Below are 19,196 nucleotides of genomic sequence, written 5' to 3' on the forward strand. Positions count from 1 at the left end.
GTGCGGCTCAGCGCCCCCGGTGATTTGTCAGCTCCCCCGGCTAATGGGCCGAGAGATTCTGCCACCCGGCCCCCCACTCTCAGGCTGGGGAGCCCTCCTCCGTGTCTGCCCACCCAGGGAGCTGCTCTGAGCCCATCCCAAACACTGCCGGGAGGGCTGGGTCGGTTCTCCCTGCAGGCCGGAGTAGCAGGGGGCAGGGAGGCTGAGAACACAGACCTGGGACACCCTGCGCACAGGCTTTCACCCTGGAGAGTGAGCTGGTCTGGGGCACGTGTGCTGTGGTCACAGGCCCTGGGGCAGGCCTCGGCGTGTGGGCCGGGTGGGCACCGCAGAGGGGGGCCGAGGGACCGGCTGTGTGTGGATGTCCCGCCTGCCTGTGCACTCACGTGCGTGTGCACTTTTGTGTGCGTGCCTGACCACACCCGGTGGCCTCCGCAGCTCTCAGTCTGGTGGGAGGAGCTTGGGCTGGGGTTGGACGGCTTGGGGGATGGACCGCTGACCCCACCTGCCCTCTCACTGTGCGGCCTGGGCCCTCCACAGCTGTGAGAAATGACCGGAACAAGAAGAAGAAGGAGGTGCCCAAGCCCGAGTGCTCCGAGAGCTACACGTTGACGCCAGAGGTGGGGGAGCTCATCGAGAAGGTGCGCAAAGCGCATCAGGAGACCTTCCCTGCTCTCTGCCAACTGGGCAAATACACTACGGTATGGCCCACTCCCCCGCGACCTCATACCCCTTCAGCTGTCAGGCCTGCCCCTCCCCCCAGCTGGGCAAATACACTTCGGTACAGCCCCCCAGGGGCACCCCTGCTTCTTCAGGCCTGCCCCTCCGCAACCCTGCTTGGGCTGCCTTGTCCACCCCTTCCCCGCCTCTCAGGAAGTGAAGGCCAGTAGAGGGCAGGCCTGCGGGTGGGGCCAGGTAGAGCCAGGCCCAGAAGGGTGCCACCAGGGGAAGGCCCAGAAGGGTGCCACCAGGGGAAGGCCCTCACTCTCCTCCCACTCCCCCCCTCCCCCATTCTCCCAGAACAACAGCTCAGAACAGCGTGTCTCTCTGGACATTGACCTCTGGGACAAGTTCAGTGAACTCTCCACCAAGTGCATCATTAAGACTGTGGAGTTCGCCAAGCAACTGCCCGGCTTCACCACCCTCACCATTGCGGACCAGATCACCCTCCTCAAGGCTGCCTGCCTGGATATCCTGGTGAGGGTCTGCACCTTGCCCGCCTAGGCACTGACTCCTGTGTTCTTGGAGGATGTCCTGCCGCTCAAATAACCACTTTCCTAAAAATCCATCTGGAGTCGACCTGTCCAAACGCCCAGCCACCTGAACAGCCACCCTTCCTCTCCCCCGCGTGTCTACCTGTCTGCTTAGCCACCCAGCACCCGGGTGTGCACCCATTCACCTCTAGTCTCATTCATCCACCCTCAGCCCATCTTTGATTCAGTGCTTCCGTCCACCCACCCATCTTCCCATCTATTCAGTCTAATAAAGGTTCACCTGGGACCCTGTGTGGCCAGGCCTTGAACTGGGTGTCAGAACAGAGGTGAACACACCACTGTCCCCTCTCGAGAACCTTCCATTGGTGGAGGCAACAGATAGGTAAACAGAGGTTGCAAAACTGTGATAAGTGCTGGCTGCAGATGGGGGAGGGCTGTCCCCTCCCTGCAGGACAGAGAGCCACACTACTGGGCCCCAGGGAGGAGCCCCAGAGGAGCTGGCCTCTAGAGGTGTGTAGAATGGTCTGTGAAAGGCCTGCTGGCGTGGGACCAGTGGGATTCAGGGGACTGCAGGGTATTTGGTGGGGCCAGAGGGTGGGCTGGACTTGAGGCAGGATGGGGGCGGATGAGATTGTCAACTCCAAGGCTGGAGGGAGGCTTGTCCTCCCTGTCTTCCTCAGCCCTCCTGTTCCCTCTCGGCCACCTCCAAGGTCGGGAACCTGGGGTGTGACCAGGCTGCTCTTCCTGGTGGAAGGGAGATGCGAGAGGCAGGGTCAGGGTTTGAAAGACCTGAAGATGAGGTACATTTACTGAGCTCTTGTTCTGTCCCCAGTCCTGGGAACCATAGACTGAAATCCACTTTGGTTTTGGCCTTCCTGGAAATGTTTTGTTGCCCTCTTAATTCTCTGTGTGGAGGCAGGATGCTGTAGATCTGCACTGTCTAATACAGTAGCCGCTGGCCATGTATGGCTGTTTTAAATTGAAATTAATTAAAATTAAATTCAGTTTCTCAGTTGCACTTGGCATGTTTCAAGTGCCCACTGGTCACCAGTGTGACTGGTGGCTACTGTGTCGCACAGAAGGTTCTGTAGAACAGCAGTAGTCTGGCTGCCCGCCAGGTGGTCCTGGGGGGGGATGCTGGTGCCGGAAGTGCTGGCGGATGTGAGTTCCTGAACTCGAGAACCCTCTGCACCCAGATCCTGCGGATCTGCACGCGGTACACGCCCGAGCAGGACACAATGACCTTCTCGGATGGGCTGACCCTGAACCGGACCCAGATGCACAACGCCGGCTTTGGCCCGCTCACGGACCTGGTCTTCGCCTTCGCCAACCAGCTGCTGCCCCTGGAGATGGATGACGCTGAGACTGGGTTGCTCAGCGCCATCTGCCTCATCTGTGGAGGTGGGCTGTGGGCCTGGGTCTGGGGGCCAGGCCCAGGGGTGGTGGTGTGGCTTGCGGAGCCTCTCCCAGGGAGAAGCTGGGGGATCATTTGATCAAAAAGGCACCTGTCAGACAGGAAAATGAGTCCCAGCAGAGCAGGGTCTGGTCTGTGGCCACAGGGCAAGGGAACAGTGATAGAGACCTGAGCTCTGGTTCCCTATTTCTAGGCAGCACTCCTTCCAGGGGGCTTAAGAGTGAGGACTTGGAGGTCAGACCACCCAGGTTCAAATCCTGGACAACATGTGACCTTCAGCAGGTCGCTGAACTTCTCTGAGCCTCCATTTCTGTAAAATGGGGGCAGTAATGTCTCCACCTCATAAAGTTGATGGGAGGATTAGGAGGTAATAAGTAAGGCACAGTGTGCCCAGAGGAAGACCCAGTAAATGCTGGCTGCTGTTATTATTTTATTGTCATGAGTTCTGCCATATTGGGCTGGTGTCCAGAATAACCAGCTCGAGTGGGAGACCTGGCTCTGCTTAAGATGGCACTGCCTGTGTTCAGGGGTGTGACCTCCATGAACTGGGCTCTCAGGGCGAGCTTTGGGACACCCTTGTGCCCCAGCCCTTCTTTGCTCACATTTGAGAGCCTCTAAGGCAATGGCACCCCACTCCAGTACTCTTGCCTGGAAAATCCCATGGATGGAGGAGCCTGGTAGGCTGCAGTCCATGGGGTCACTAAGAGTCGGACACGACTGAGCGACTTCACTTTGACTTTTCACTTTCATGCGTTGGAGAAGGAAATGGCAACCCAGTCCACTATTCTTGCCTGGAGAATCCCAGGGACGGGGGAGCCTGTTGGGCTGCCGTCTATGGGGTCGCACAGAGTCGGACACGACTGAAGCGACTTAGCAGCAGCAGCAGTAGGGCCAGGTGGGGAGGCCTGAGGAGCAAAGATACTCTGCCCAAGGCCTGGACAGGTGCGCCCCCTGGTGGTCACGATGGGGCCCGCAGCTGTGTTCCTCACCAGGCAGAGGGCTTCTCTGCTTCTTCAGACCGGCAGGACCTGGAGCAGCCAGATAGGGTGGACATGCTGCAGGAGCCGCTGCTTGAGGCACTGAAGGTCTATGTGCGGAAACGGAGGCCCAGCCGTCCACACATGTTCCCCAAGATGCTGATGAAGATCACAGACCTGCGGAGCATCAGTGCTAAGGGTGAGGCTCTCTCCCTGTGTGTCTGCCATCCATGTCCAGAGTCAGGCCTCCTGTGTCTGAGCCAGTACCCCACATCTTTGTGTCCTTGTGATGCCCCACTCACCTGAACCTCACCGTGCCCAGGTGACCTCCGTGCCTGTGAGCCCCAAGATGGCAGTGTCATCTTGGCATGCTAGTTCAGGGCATGGCTCTGGAACCAGACTGTTGTGTGTCCTTGAGTGGGTCACACAACGGCTCTAAGCCTCAGTTACCCATCTGCAGAGCAGGGATAACATTTGCAGAGTTGTCTTGAGATGTCAGTAGGAGAGTCAGCAGCACGTAGGAAGGGCCTGGCATCAAGCCCAGTGACCCCAGAGCCAGAGCTGGGAGCCACTTTTCCCTGCTGCCCTTCAGCTGTGGGGCTTAGGAGAGCTGGCTTACATCAGGAAACAGCGCAGGGGTCGGTGTGTGGCGGGAGCTGATATTGGTACTGTGGATCCTCCTACCCCTTGCACACTCCCTCCTGGGGCCACGCTTGTGTGCAGGGCTAGAGGAGCAAGGTGGCCACACTCCTGACCTCTGTCCCTCCTTTCCTGCAGGGGCTGAGCGGGTGATCACGCTGAAGATGGAGATTCCAGGCTCCATGCCACCTCTCATCCAGGAAATGCTGGAGAACTCAGAGGGCCTGGACACTCTGAGCGGACAAGCGGGGAGTGGGGGGCGGGACGGGGGTGGCCTGGCTCCCCCGCCCGGCAGCTGTAGCCCCAGCCTCAGCCCCAGCTCAAACAGAAGCAGCCCGGCCACCCACTCCCCGTGACTGCCCTTGCCCCATGGACACAGCCCTCACCCCGTGCCCTGGCTTTTCTCTGCCTTTCTACCAACCATGCAACCCCCACCAGCCCTGCGCCCCACCTGCCCTCCCTTGCCCGGGGGGCTGGAGGGAGGAGGTGGCGGCGACTCTTCGGACAGAGGCCCGGGCCTGCGATGGACTGCCCGCTCTTGGAGCCTGGGCTGACGTCAGGGCCGTGGCCGTGGACTGAGTGAGGACCCCTGGTCCCGGGCCTCAGGATGGGGCCTGCGGGCTTTGTGTTCATCAAGACACCCTTCTGCCCACCTCGCCACATCTTCATCACCAGCAAATGCCAGGACCTGGCTCCCCCATCCTCAGAACTTGCAAGCCATTGCCCCCCGGTTGGGGAACCCCCCCTGCCTCGGTTGGTGACAGAGGGGGTGGGCCGGGGTGGGGGGAATCCCCTGTACATACTTTGCCATACCAACCCCCAGGTATTAATTCTCGCTGGTTTTGTTTTTATTTTAATTTTTTTTTCTGGTTTTGATTTTTTTAAATAAGAATTTTCATTTTAAGCACATTTATACTGAAGTGTGCTGTGTATTGGGGGGAGCTGGATTCAGAGCTGGAGGGGGGGATGGGCCCCGGGGGAGGGGAGTGGCTTGAAAGGGGCTTCCCCTGTCTCTCCAAGTCCCTGTGCCCCCCAAGGCCCCCTCCCCAGCCATTTCCTCCTCAGTTTTCTCTTTAAAACTGTGAAGTACTAACTTTCCAAGGCCTGCCCTCTCCTCTCTCTCTGCCTAACCACTGGGCAAGGACAGTTTCCTGGCAACCCCTGGAAGGAGTGGCTCACCCCCGGGATGGGGCTGGGGGCAGAGCACCGGGGCCTCAGGACCTCCAGGCGTGTGTTTCTCCACCCTGTGTCCTCTGCTTCCCCATCAGAGCCCACGTCATCGAAGTCCTCCAGCGCTCCCCTCCCCATGAAGGGGCTGGCCAGGGGGTCCGAGCTCCCCTGCCCTCCAGCCTCATGGCCACCAGCACCGCCCACAGGGCCCCCGGACACACACAGACACACCCACCCACACACACACACAGTGGACAGACAGGCCGACAGACACATGGCCTGAGTTCCTCCATTTCCCTGGCCTGCCCCCCACCCCACACCCGTGCCCCCTCTTTGCCCCGCAGGACGGGCCTACAGGGGGTCCCCTCATGTCACCCCTGCTCCCCCGGGGCTGGGGGAGCTGGCTCTGCCCTGCCCTCCTTGCCCTGGGGTTGGGGTCTCATCCCCCCCAGAGCCCGCTGGTGCACCTGTTACTGTTGGACTTGCCACTGAGATCTACTGGATAAAGAATAAAGTTATATTTATTCTACATGCGCCTCAGAGCCTCGCTGCCTCGCCGCCTTCTCTCGGTGTCTTGGGCAGGGCCCAAGCTGCCTTCGGGACCTGCCTTGCTGTGCTCAGAGCTTTGGAGATACTGGGAGGAGATAGGCCTGCCCTTAGGAAGCCCTTGGTCTAGGGGTCTCACAGCCTGTCAGGGACCCATGTAGAGAGGTGGGAGGGAGAGAGGGAGAGACCGCCTCAGCCTTCAGGGAGTCCCCAGCCCGAGAGAGAAAGCCACCTCAGCTCTCTGAGAGTCCCTAGCCCTTGGGAAGCTAGAGCTTGAATCAGAGCCATTTAGTGGCAGAGTGCTATCTTTAGTGACCACCGATGACCACAACAAGAGTGGCAGTTGGCTTGGGGGACTTGGGTCAGGGGCTCGCTCATTGCAATCTAAGAAGAGCTCAGGATTGGGATGGAACCTGGGAGGCCGGGCCACTTGTTCTTCCACCTCCAGGAAGAACTGTCCCTGTCCCGCCCCCAACGTCACGTCTGTGGGCAGGAGGCACAGGGGACAGGCAGGTGACGGCACCTGGATGCTCCTGATCGAGAGAGTGGAGTGTGATAGGCCTTGAGGGTCCTTAGAAACCAGTTTTAACCCCCTCACACTAGGCATCAAGGTCCAGAGAGGGCAGTGCCCTTGCCCAGGGTCACCCAACAAATAAGTGGCCGATCAGGGAACAGTAGTAAGGGCTGCTATCACTTCATGGCAAATAGATGGGGAAAAAAATGGAAACTGACAGATTTGATTTTATTGGGCTCCAAAATCACTGTGGACAGTGACTGCAGCCATGAAATTAAAAGACACTTGCTCCTTGGAAGAAAAGTATGACAAACCTACACAGTATTGAAAAGCAGAGACATCACTTTGTGGACAAAGGTCTGTGTAGTCAAAGCTATGGTTTTTCCAGGAGTCATGCACAGACGTGAGACGGGCTGTAAAGAAGGCTGAATACCAAAGAACTGCTGCTGTAGTGCTGGAGAAGATTCTTGAGAGTTCCTTGGACTCGGAGATCAAACCAGTCAATCCTAAAGAAAATCAATCCTGAATATTCATTGGAAGGACTGATGCTGAAGCTGAAGCTCCACTACTTTGACCACCTGATGCAAAGAGCCAACTCAGTGGAAAAAACCCTGATGCTGGGAAAGATTGAAGACAGAAGCAGAAGGGGGCAACAGAGGATGAGATGGTTGGATGGCATCGCCAACTCAATGGACATGAATCTGAGCAAACTCGGAGATAGTGAAGGACAGGGAAGCCTGGCATGCTGTAGTCCAAGGGATCACAGAGTTGGACACGACTTAACAACTGAACAACAGTAGGGCTCCCGCCTCTCAGCCAGAGCTCTTTCCTGGATCTCTGAAGCCCTTGAAGAAGTGTCAAGCACCGAGGCCTGGGGGAGGTCTAGGGAATTGGCAGGAGAGGCTGTGTTTGGGGACAATTAGCAGGCTCCCCTGCAGGATGCGATTCCTGTGTGGGAAGTCTCTTCTGTGGGAGACCACCGGCCATTTCTACTTCAGCCATCAGGTGGCGCCAGCTTCTCACTTATGTCACAGTCTGGCCTAGGTTGGAGTGGGACAGAGGTTCTCTTCCTCTAGCCAATATTTTCTAACACTTCCCATCAGGTTTCTTTATGAACTAGACAGAAATTTAATATAACATACCAAACACATGCTTTAAAAAAATCACCATGCTGTCACACTGTCCGGTAAAGGAAAGCTCCTGGAGTTGGTGATGGATAGGGAAGCCTGGTGTGCTACAGTCCATGGGGTGGCAGAGTTGAACGTGACTGAGCAACCCAAGTAAGACAGGTGTTGCAAGAGGGCATCAGAGGGCAAACACACTGAAACCATACTCACAGAAAACTAGTCAATCTAATCACACTAGGACCACAGCCTTGTCTAACTCAATGAAACTAAGCCATGCCCGTGGGGCAACCAAGGACGGGCGGGTCATGGTGGAGAGATTTGGCAGAATGTGGTCCACTGGAGAAGGGAATGGCAAACCACTTCAGTATTCTTGCCTTGAGAACCCCAGGAACAGTATGACAAGGCAAAATGATAGGATACTGAAAGAGAAACTCCCCAGGTCAATAGGGGCCCAATATGCTACTGGAGATCAGTGGAGAAATAACTCCAGAAAGAATGAAGGGATGGAGCCAAAGCAAAAAGAATACCCAGCTGTGGATGTGACTGGTGATAGAAGCAAGGTCCGATGCTGTAAAGAGCAATATTGCATAGGAACCTGGAATGTCAGGTCCATGAATCAAGGCAAATTGGAAGTGGTCAAACAAGACATGGCAAGATTGAATGTCGACATTCTAGGAATCAGCGAACTAAAATGGACTGGAATGGGTGAATTTAACTCAGATGACTACTACTGTGGGCAGGAATCCCTCAGAAGAAATGGAGTGGCCATCATGGTCAACAAAAGAGTCCGAAATGCAGTATTTGGATGCAATCTCAAAAACGACAGAATGATCTCTGTTCGTTTCCAAGGCAAACCATTCAATATCACAGTAATCCAAGTCTATGATCCAACCAGTAATGCTGAAGAAGCTGAAGTTGAATGGTTCTATGAAGACCTACAAGACCTTTTAGAACTAACACCCAAAAAAGATGTCCTTTTCATTATAGGGGACTGGAATGCAAAAGTAGGAAGTCAAGAAACACCTGGAGTAACAGGCAAATTTGGCCTTGGAATATGGAATGAAGCAGGGCAAAGACTGATAGAGTTTTGCCAAGAAAATGCACTGGTCATAACAAACACCCTCTTCCAACAACACTAGAGAAGACTCTACACATGGACATCACCAGATGGTCAACACCGAAATCAGATTGATTATATTCTTTGCAGCCAAAGATGGAGAAGCTCTATACAGTCAGCAAAAACAAGACCAGGAGCTGACTGTGGCTCAGACCATGAACTCCTTATTGCCAAATTCAGACTTAAATTGAAGAAAGTAGGGAAAACCACTAGACCATTCAGGTATGACCTAAATCAAATCCCTTATGATTATACAGTGGAAGTGAGAAATAGATTTAAGGGCCTAGATCTGATAGAGTGCCTGATGAGCTATGGAATGAGGTTCGTGACATTGTACAGGAGACAGGGATCAAGACCATCCCCATGGAAAAGAAATGCAAAAAAGCAAAATGGCTGTCTGGGGAGGCCTTACAAATAGCTTTGAAAAGAAGAGAAGCGAAAAGCAAAGGAGAAAAGGAAAGATATAAACATCTGAATGCAGAGTTCCAAAGAATAGCACAAAGAGATAAGAAAGCCTTCTTCAGTGATCAATGCAAAGAAATAGAGGAAAACGACAGAATGGGAAAGACTAGGGATCTCTTCAAGAAAATCAGAGATACCAAAGGAACATTTCATGCAAAGATGAGCTCGATAAAGGACAGAAATGGTATGGACCTAACAGAAGCAGAAGATATTAAGAAGAGATGGCAAGAATACACAGAAGAACTGTACAAAAAAGATCTTCACGACCCAGATAATCACGATGGTGTGATCACTGACCTAGAGCCAGACATCCTGGAATGTGAAGTCAAGTGGGCCTTGGAAAGCATCACTACGAACAAAGTTAGTGGAGGTGATGGAATTCCAGTTGAGCTATTCCAAATCCTGAAAGATGATGCTGTGAAAGTGCTGCACTCAATATGCCAGCAAATTTGGAAAACTCAGCAGTGGCCACAGGACTGGAAAAGGTCAGTTTTCATTCCAATCCCAAAGAAAGGCAATGTCAAAGAATGCTCAAACTACCACACAATTGCACTCCTCTCACACACTAGTAAAGTAATGCTCAAAATTCTCCAAGCCAGGCTTCAGCAATATGTGAACCGTGAACTTCCTGATGTTCAAGCTGGTTTTAGAAAAGGCAGAGGAACCAGAGATCAAATTGCCAACATCCGCTGGATCATGGAAAAAGCAAGAGTTCCAGAAAAACATCTATTTCTGCTTTATTGACTATGCCAAAGCCTTTGACTTTGGCACTTTTGACTTTGATTGTGGATCACAATAAACTGTGGAAAATTCTGAAAGAGATGGGAATACAGACTACCTGATCTGCCTCTTGAGAAATTTGTATGCAGGTCAGGAAGCAACAGTTAGAACTGGACATGGAACAACAGACTGGTTCCAAATAGGAAAAGGAGTTCGTCAAGGCTGTATATTGTCACCCTGTTTATTTAACTTCTATGCAGAGTACATCATGAGACACGCTGGACTGGAAGAAACACAAGCTGGAATCAAGATTGCCGGGAGAAATCTCAATAACCTCAGATATGCAGATGACACCACCCTTATGGCAGAAAGTGAAGAGGAACTCAAAGGCCTCTTAATGAAAGTGAAAGTGGAGAGTGAAAAAGTTGGCTTAAAGCTCAACATTCAGAAAATGAAGATCATGGCATCCGGTCCCACCACTTCATGGGAAATAGATGGGGAAACAGTGGAAACAGTGTCAGACTTTATTTTTCTGGGCTCCAAAATCAGTACAGATGGTGACTGCAGCCATGAAATTAAAAGACGCTTACTCCTTGGAAGAAAAGTTATGACCAACCTAGATAGCATTTTCAAAAGCAGAGACATTACTTTGCCAACAAAGGTTCGTCTAGTCAAGGCTATGGTTTTTCCTGTGGTCATGTATGGATGTGAGAGTTGGACTGTGAAGAAGGCTGAGCACGAAGAATTGATGCTTTTGAACTGTGGTGTTGGAGAAGACTCTTGAGAGTCCCTTGGACTGTAAGGAGATCCAACCAGTCCATTCTGAAGGACATCAGCCCTGGGATTTCTTTGGAAGGAATGATGCTAAAGCTGAAACTCCAGTACTTTGGCCACCTCATGAGAAGAGTTGACTCATTGGAAAACACTCAGATGCTGAGAGGGATTGGGGGCAGGAGGAGAAGGGGGCGACAGAGGATGAGATGGCTGGATGGCATCACTGACTCGATGGACGTGAGTCTCAGTGAACTCCGGGAGTTGGTGATGGGCAGGGAGGCCTGGCGTGCTGTGATTCATGGGGTCGCAAAGAGTTGGACATGACTGAGCGACTGATCTGATCTGATCTGAGCAACTGAATTGAACTGACCTGAACTGTGAATTTCAATATGTCAATGCACGGGCACAATCACCAGACAATAGGACATAGTTCTATGTTTGCTTCTATTTTTAACAAATATTTGGATCTAAAAGAAGAAGGTCAGAAGTTATTCTGTACAGGAAGCTCAGGAAAGTTAAAGAATACGGGTGTATGTTGAAATAAAAACAGATAATGAATAATACAACCATGTGAAAAAAAAAACAAACCTAAACCCTCAATATTTTGTATGTAAAACAGAGTAAAGTTTCGGGCTCAGGTAATTATAAAGAGGTTTTTCACTATGTAAATGTCAGTGGGACATTCTATAGGGGTGTGTCACAATTCTTTATTGTGGGGGGACACTGGCATTCCTAGCCCCTGCTCACCAAATGCCAGCAGGATCCCCCTCCTTGTGATGACTAAGTCAGTGACCCCCAAACATACAGAACGCCCACCCTGGGATAGTAACTTTGCTGCTGAGAACCTTTGGGGTCTGAGGACGCTCTGGATGGTTCGCAGTGCATCACCGTAGAGCAGTTTTCATCCATGGCACGAGGGACATTTTGCACTGGGAATTATTTGTCGTGAGGGGCCATCAATGTCTCCAGACATTGCCGAATGTCCCCTAGGGGGCAAAATCGCCCCAAGTTGAGAACCACTGCTGTGGAGTTTGGTTATCAACGGCTGACATGTGCTTTGCCTACGGGAACCCACAACTCAGACATTTAACCAGACCTGGAGCAGGGCTGAGACAGCTTCCTGAAAGAGGTACCCCTGCTGCCCACCTAACTCTGTAAGGGGACGAGTTAGCTAAGTGGGATGCAGAGGTAATAAAAGCTTCTGGGCTCAGCCATTATCCCCAGCTCTGTGTTTTAACCATTTTGGGCTTTGGTTGAAGTGGTAAAAGAGGTGAGGCTGATAAAAAGGAATGGATTTGAATCAGTTCTAATGAGGTGGATGAACCTAGAGCCTATTATGCACAGTGAAGAGAAAAACAAATATCATGTATTAACGCATATATATGGAATCTAGGAGGGTGGTACCAATGAAATTATTTACAGGGCAGCAATGGAAACGCAGAGGACAGACTTGCAGACACAACTGGGGGGAAGAGGAAGGAGAGGGTGGGATGCATGGAGAGAGTGACATGGAAACAATTACCATATGTAAACTAGAGAGCCAATGGGAGTTTGCTATATGACTCAGGGAACTCAGACCGGGCTCTGAAACAACCTAGAGGGGTGGGATGGGGACGAAGGTGGGAAGGAGGTTCAGGAGGGAGAGGACACATGTATACCTATGGCTGATTCATGTTGACGTTTGGCAGAAACCAATGCCATTCTGTAAAGCGATTATCCTTCCATTAAAAAAAATAAATTTAAAGAGATGAGGGTGTAGAGGCTGGGACAGTATCAGGACAAGGCTAGTTCAGGAGTGGGACTGGATCCTGAGGGCCCTGGCAGTGAAGGGTTTGAAGCTGATGAGTGAAGTGTTCAGGTTAGAATCACAGGGGCCGGAGCAGAGGCTGAGGGAGGGCATACACCGGGCCATCGGTGACGGCTGCTCCTGGGCAGCTTCTAAACAGGTGACGAGGGGACGAAATGCTTAGGTGGAGAAACGAGAGGATCAGATGGTTGACAGGATGCGGAAGGCGGGCAGAAGACAGGCTATGGCAACAGTGGATGGAGATGGCCGGGGTGCCTGGGCCCCAGCAACTGAAGTGAGAGCTAAGGAAGCTGAGATGCCATCTCAGTTACTGGTGACCCCCACTGCCCCCTCATTCCACTGCTGCCACACCAGTCTCGTCTTGGGCCTCCAACACTTTCAGCTTATTCCTCCTCAGGACCTTTGCTCTTGCCATTTCCTCCAACATGAATGCTCTCCCTGGAGAGACGTCCAGCTAGACCGTTGCCAGTTCTTCTCCCCGACACTCCCCAGGGGCTGCACTCTCTCCCTTGACTCTTACCCTGGTTGGTAGCACAGTCTGTGTTCATTGTCTGCCTTCTCCACCAGAATGTGAGCTTTGAGAGGGCAAGTTTTGCAAGTGGATCTGCTAATACAGCAGCCACTTGTCACAGACGACAGCCGAACCTGAGATACGTGGGTGGTCCAAATTGAGAAGGATTTCAAGCACTGAACACACACCAGACTTTGCACAAAATGAAACATGTAAAGCATCTCCGTGATATTTTTTTTACACTGATGATGTGTTTGAAATTATATTTTAGATGTATTGGGTTAAACAAAATATATTACGAAAATGAATTTCACCTGTTTCCTTTCAGTTTGTAATGTGACTAATGGAAAACTTGGAATGACATAGGTGGCTCGCGTCCTCTTTCTGCAGAACAGTGCCTGGCATATAGTATGTGCTCACAAGTATTTGTTGAATGAATATACATGGGAAACAGTTGGACATTCATGTCTGAGTCTGTGCGGAAGGGTCTGGGAGGCAGACACAGAACTCACCCTGGGCAGAGAGATGGCGGCACACTCTGTGAGCATGGGTAAGTGTTTGGGCCTGGAGAACACTTTCAACACAAGTTTGTGTGTGTGTGTGCTAAGTCACGTCAGTCGTGTCCGACTCTGTGCAACCCTATGGACTGTAGCCCGCCAGGCTCCTCTTTACATGGGATTTTCCAGGCAAGAATACTGAAGTAGGTTGCCATGCCCTCCTCCAGGGGATCTTCCCGATCCAGGGATTGATCTCATGTCTCTTATGTCTCCTGCATTGGCGGGCCGGTTCTTTACCATCAGCACCATCTGGGAAGCCCCCCAGCGCGAGTTTACTAAGCACCTACTATGGGCCTGCAAGGAGGAGAGAACTATGCATCCAACAGAAGTGCTGCTTTGGGGCCTTAGCTCTGGTTTTGTGGGGTTGGTCTGTCTGTCCAGGAAGGCATCCATTTTCTTCCCAAATGAGACCAAAAGGCAGGGAGGCGTTAACTAGAGGAAGGGGGTCGGCAGAGAGGGAGGCTGCTCCAGGCAAAGGAACAGCAAGTTGAAACATTTAGAAGCAAATCTGGTACAGTTTGGCAGGAACAGAAAGTTTAGATCGGTTTGGAGCATGGAAACTTTGGAGGAGCTGAGGTGAAGGGGCTGGAGAAGACCTGATGCAACAGGGCCAGACGTGGGGGATTCAGAAGCCTCGCTCAGGTGCTTGACTTACCTGAGGACAGGGGAGCCCCAAAGAGTAAGCAGGGGTACCTGTTTAGAAAGACTCTTTCCTCTGCTTATGTGCAGTCCAGGCAGAAAAGCTGAGGAAGAGGCATGAAGGAATGGAGGATAGACAGGGAATGACCAGAGGCATAGAAGACAATCGTGCAGAGTGGGGCTCTGGCAGCCTGCTCAGCAGAGTCTGGTGACGGTCCAGAGGTGTGGTTAGATGGTGACCCCTGGATTTTTCATGTAGGGGTGTGTGTGTGTGTGTTCATTGCTCAGCAGTGTCCGACTCTTTTCAACCCCGTGGACTGTAGCCCACAAGGCTCCTCTGTCCATGGATTTGCCAGGAGTGGGTTGCCATTTTCTTCTCCAGGGGATCTTCCTGGTCCAGGGATCGAACCCAGGTATCCTGCATTCCAGGCAGACTCTTCACTGTATGAGCCACCAGAGAAGCCCTTCACTCAGGTGCTGGCTGCTTATGGACAGCATCCCCATGGGTGTGGTGAAGGAGGAAGCTGATAGGGGCAGAGGAGAGGCAGGAATGAACAGGAGGCAGCCCTGTAGACAGTTCCTTGTATTTCCAGAGGGTTAGAGTGAGGGAAGAAGTGAAGGAAGAAAATGCAGGGCCAGGAGGATGTTTATGGACTGGGGTAACAGCAGCAGGGTAAGGAGGAGGAAGCTAGAAAAGAGTCCTGCCCTCTGACCCCAGCCCCAGCCCCACTCTGTCTTCATGAAAGAAGGGCCCAGCCACCTTGCCCAGGCCACAAAGTTAAGAGTGCAGATGGTACCTGGACTGAAGCCTGCCCAGGGTGAAGGACTGCCTCCCCTCCAGCGCCTCTCCTGCGCAGGCTCGATCAGGAGGGGAGATCTTCCTGAGAATGGGAGGAGCCACCGTGGCTGCTGCTTGCCCTGGATCCTGGCCACCCACACCGGGAATGTCACAGATCACACACACAACTCACATAGGACACACCGTCACACGCACAGACGCAGAATGCACACAGGGGTAGGCACACGTGTGTGCAGAAAGCCTGCGCAAGATGGACATGTGCATATGCACACGTGTGCACATTCAGAGCTCACACAGGATATATATGCATGCATACACACACACAAAGTGCTTACACAGGTTTTACACATGCGAGGGCACCTATGCTCACACCAAATGTGTGTACCCGTGTTTGTGTATGTACACAGAGAGCCTTAGCAGAGGCTACACCTCAGTCTGAACAAGGAGAGGGCCCGGGGGATGCTGGTATCACAGCTGTTTTCCTTTCCAGTAAAACACCCAGGGCTCCTCCAGAACGTCCACTCTCCACTGACTCTGCCCTCCTCTGGTCCACCTTCTCTCAGCCTCCCTGGCCTCCTTCCTTTCTGCCTGGATCAGGGCACCAAGGACAGGCCTTAGTTGATTCGATGTCCCTAGCTCCGCTGGGAAGTGTGGGTGCTGCCTGGAGGGCCATGCGCCCTGCGTGTCATCTGCTGGGGCAGGAAACCCTGCCAACAGGGGGTGAGGAGACACTTCTTGCTCCGGGATGGTGGGGTCCGGCCTCTGGCCTCACCTCCTGCCCCAGGCAGTTCTAGATGGCCAGGTCCTGACGGATGGTGGCCAGCGACGCCTTGCTGCGGCCGCTGCCGCCCTCGCTGTCACCGGCAGGCGCCCCGTGCGCATAAGCCGGTGGGGCGTAGGGGTCGGTGCCCGGTCGCCGCGTGGGCAGGGCCGGCAGCGGCTGGAGCAGCTGCTGCGCCTTCTCGTGCGCGCGGTTGCAGCGGTTGTCGCGCTCGGCGGCCTGGAGATAGCTGCCGGCACGCGAGCTGCCCTTCCAGAGCAGGTGGCCCAGCTCGGCCACGCTGAGCAGCGCCGAGAGCAGCCCCACCGCGAAGTAGAAGACCAGGAAGACAGTCTTCTCGGTGGGCCGGCTCACGAAGCAGTCCACGGTGTGCGGGCACGGGGGACCTGCGCACACGAAGCGCGGGGCCACGCGGAAGCCGTAGAGCAGCGCCTGGCCCGCCAGGAAGGTCAGCTCAGCCAGCAGGCGCAGCGCCACGCTCAGCAGGTAGCAGCGGCGCGCGCGGAGGTCCCCCGGGCGCCCCGGGCCCCGCCCCGCCGTCCGCGCCGCCCGGCTCTTTGCTGGCCCGGTGCACCGAGTAGATGACGAAGAGCACCGGAGGGGCCGACAGCAGCAGGATGTGGAAGAGCCAGAAGCGGTAGTGGGAGACGGGGAAGGCACGGTCGTAGCAGGTCTGGCGACAGCCAGGCTGCAGAGTGTTGCACACAAACTCCTCCTGCTCGTCCTCGAACACGGCGCCGCCCACCGTGGCCAGCACCAGGATGCGGAAGATCAGCATGACCACCAGCCACAGGCGGCCCAAGAGCGGCGACTGCAGCTGCACGGCGTCCAGCAGCGAGCCGAGGAACGCCCACTCCCCCATGGCGCTGGAGATAGACGCGGCGCGGGCAGTTAAAAGGCCGAAGGATCAGGGTCCCAACCCTCCGCGCCCGCCCATCGGGGTGGGATCAGCTGGACCGCCTCTAACTTCGAGGTGAGCCAGGGGCTCAGCCAGACCTGGCTTTAGCAGGGACTTTGAGGGAACAAAGGGCTTAGCTTAGGGGGACTCAGATGAGTCTCAATTTGGGCGCTGAGGAGGAGCTCCGCCCCAGTGCTCTGGTCAGACACCCATGGAACTGCTGGGTTGGATCCTGCGCTCCTCCGAGTCCAGGTTGGAGGGAAAGGACCTCGGACATGAGCCCTGCCGGCCCCTGACTACATGTGTGGAAGCAGAAACCCAGCAGTGCCCTCGTGTGCTCCAGGATGCTTTCTGTGGGCAAGAGTGGTGCCCTGAACCCAAGGCTCTGACCCAATTTGGTACTTCTGGGTGAAATGGAGCCAGCAGACCCAGAAGGATTCACCTTCTTCTTTCTCCGCCCACCATTTCTCTTGCCTCCCTCCTTTTTTTTTTTTTTTTTGCAGTGAACTCCTCTCAGAATTGGGGAGTGGACACAAAGGGAAGGATCCCCACTTCCATCAGGATCCATCGTCCTAGGTGTCCCCTACCATCTATGCGGTGGGAATGCTGGCCCACTCTTCCCATCTCCTCCCTGGTGTCCCTCTGCTTCCAGCTTCCCCAACACCCCCCTCACAGCTCCCACAGGCCCCCAGACCCTCACCCGTAACCACTCACGCTGCAGCTGGCGCTGGGATGTCAAAGCCGAGTGAAGAACCTTGGGAGATGGTTGGGACCTGTTCCTCCTGGTCCCTCTTTCATTTTCCCTTTTGGATTTGGCCAGGATGGATGACAAGACAGGATGGCTGAGAGGGGCCAGTGCTCCCCCTTCTCTTAAAGGGACAGGGTGACCCTGTTGACTGGCTCCACCCCTGGGAACAGAGCCAGGGCCACGCCCCTTGCTGGACTCTGCCAGCCTTCCCTTCCCATCCCCTCATCTCCCCACCCCCACCCCCATCCCAGGGCTGAGTCCCCCACTGGAAATGAGGAAACGGGTTACCCAGAGCTACATCCCTGCTGAAGGAAGCCCATCTCCAACAGACTCTCCTAATGGAAGGCTTAGATCCACGATCAAGGGACTATCCCCCCTGAAGGTGGTCTTCAGGGCTGGCGTGGGGTTTGATGCTGGTATTGGTGGCACTGGTATTTTAAGCAGCAGCAGACACCTGCTAACTCTTCTTCAAGCTCTGATATTACAAGTCCCTTAGTTCTTCTGGGCCAGAGTCTCCTGGCTTGTCAGCTGAGGAGCCTGGGCCAGCTGATCCCCAAGTTCCCTTCCAGCTCTGCATCTTAATGCTGAGGTCCCAACCAAAAAAGCCCAAGCCCAGAAAAATTTCTCTTTTGGAAAAACATTAGGGTTTCAAGGGTGTTCTGGCCTTGGGACTTGAATAAAAGCTTTTGCTTCCTTCCTGCTTTTCTGTAACTTCCAGATTTACTGTAATGAGCATGCCATTTTATAATGTGAAAAGTAAAAGAAAGGTTTCTTTTCCCTTACAAGGCTTTGAACTGAGCCACCTTCTACTGCTCTAGGTAGCTGGAGAAGCTGTCCCATAGAGAAGGGCAATTAGGATGACCGAGGGTGACCTGAGCAGCCATGGAGGGGACACTCCCAGGTTAAGTGCTCATTTGTCCTCTCTGCCTTTCCAGGAGCCTGGGCCCACACCATTCTCCTCCTTCGCCTGTGCAGTTGCTCTGGGTCGGGCCCCAGGCCCCACTCATCATAAGAATTAACTTATTTCATCCTCCTGACAAGGATGGGAAGCTGAGACTCAGAGGGTCTAAGGCACAGTCATGCAGTAAGAAAGAGAGGGTCCTGGCCTCACACCCAGCCTCACTGGTTTGGAGCCCACGTTCTGAAGCTCATGGTAGATTTGTTCCAGTTTCAGCCTGCCTGGATTTCCCAGGGCCTCACAGTCCCTAGGGCTTTGTGTGGGGCTGGTGGCAGCCATGCCAGGACTCACCTCTTTGGTGACACTTTCTCTCCTCTCCGGCCATGGGGGCCTGTCTGGTTTTCCATGTGCTGATGGGGACCCCTGGTCCGATTTCAAGAAGGGGTGGGAAACGTGTCCTTCACCCACACTGGCTCCGGCCCAGCCCTGCCTGGAAAAACCCTAGGTTAATGCTCCGGAGTGCTGGGGTTCCCTAGGGACTGGGCCTGGGTGGGGAGACATCAGCCTGGATCAAGTCCAAAGGAAAGCATATGCTGGGGCCCTTTCCAAAAACAGGATGTGGGCTGGGAGCACTGGCCACCTCCCCATTCCCTACCTCCATCTGCTCCTGGCAAAGCTGCTCCCTGACCCATGAATCCTGCCCCCAGCCATGGGGGCCCAAGGACACACCTCATCGCCCCTGGAATAGTCCCTGCCCTGACCTCATGGCCACTGCCGGGTTAGCCCACCAGCCCAGCCTGGAAAAATCCTCATCAGAGCAGATGCATCTGCCTGTGGAGAGTGGAAAATGGCAGAGGTGGTGGGTGGGCAAGGGGGGAGCCGGG

General features: G+C 54.0%; 2 protein-coding genes across 6 annotated transcripts in view; one reads left to right on the forward strand and one right to left on the reverse strand.

Moving 5' to 3' along the window:
- The window catches only part of RARA (retinoic acid receptor alpha), a 44,162-nt gene extending 38,219 nt beyond the window's left edge, over nucleotides 1–5,943 (forward strand). For all 5 annotated transcript variants that reach the window (XM_005898033.3, XM_070389807.1, XM_005898034.2 and 2 more), the window contains 5 exons: nucleotides 541–701; nucleotides 1,021–1,197; nucleotides 2,411–2,615; nucleotides 3,646–3,804; nucleotides 4,383–5,943. In XM_005898033.3, the coding sequence (XP_005898095.1) occupies nucleotides 541–701; nucleotides 1,021–1,197; nucleotides 2,411–2,615; nucleotides 3,646–3,804; nucleotides 4,383–4,600 (920 nt within the window). In that variant the 3' untranslated portion in view covers nucleotides 4,601–5,943. The remainder of the gene's footprint in view (nucleotides 1–540; nucleotides 702–1,020; nucleotides 1,198–2,410; nucleotides 2,616–3,645; nucleotides 3,805–4,382) is intronic.
- Nucleotides 5,944–13,199: 7,256 nt separating this feature from the next.
- Nucleotides 13,200–18,785, reverse strand: GJD3 (gap junction protein delta 3). The gene is given in 3 exon segments (XM_070389809.1): nucleotides 13,200–16,273; nucleotides 16,275–16,634; nucleotides 18,664–18,785. Coding segments are annotated over 3 exon segments (912 nt in total). The 5' UTR covers nucleotides 18,720–18,785; the 3' UTR covers nucleotides 13,200–15,777.
- Between the last annotated feature and the right edge of the window lie 411 nt (nucleotides 18,786–19,196).

This window comes from Bos mutus, chromosome 19 (assembly GCF_027580195.1).
Source record: "Bos mutus isolate GX-2022 chromosome 19, NWIPB_WYAK_1.1, whole genome shotgun sequence".
Classification (NCBI taxonomy): domain Eukaryota; kingdom Metazoa; phylum Chordata; class Mammalia; order Artiodactyla; family Bovidae; genus Bos; species Bos mutus.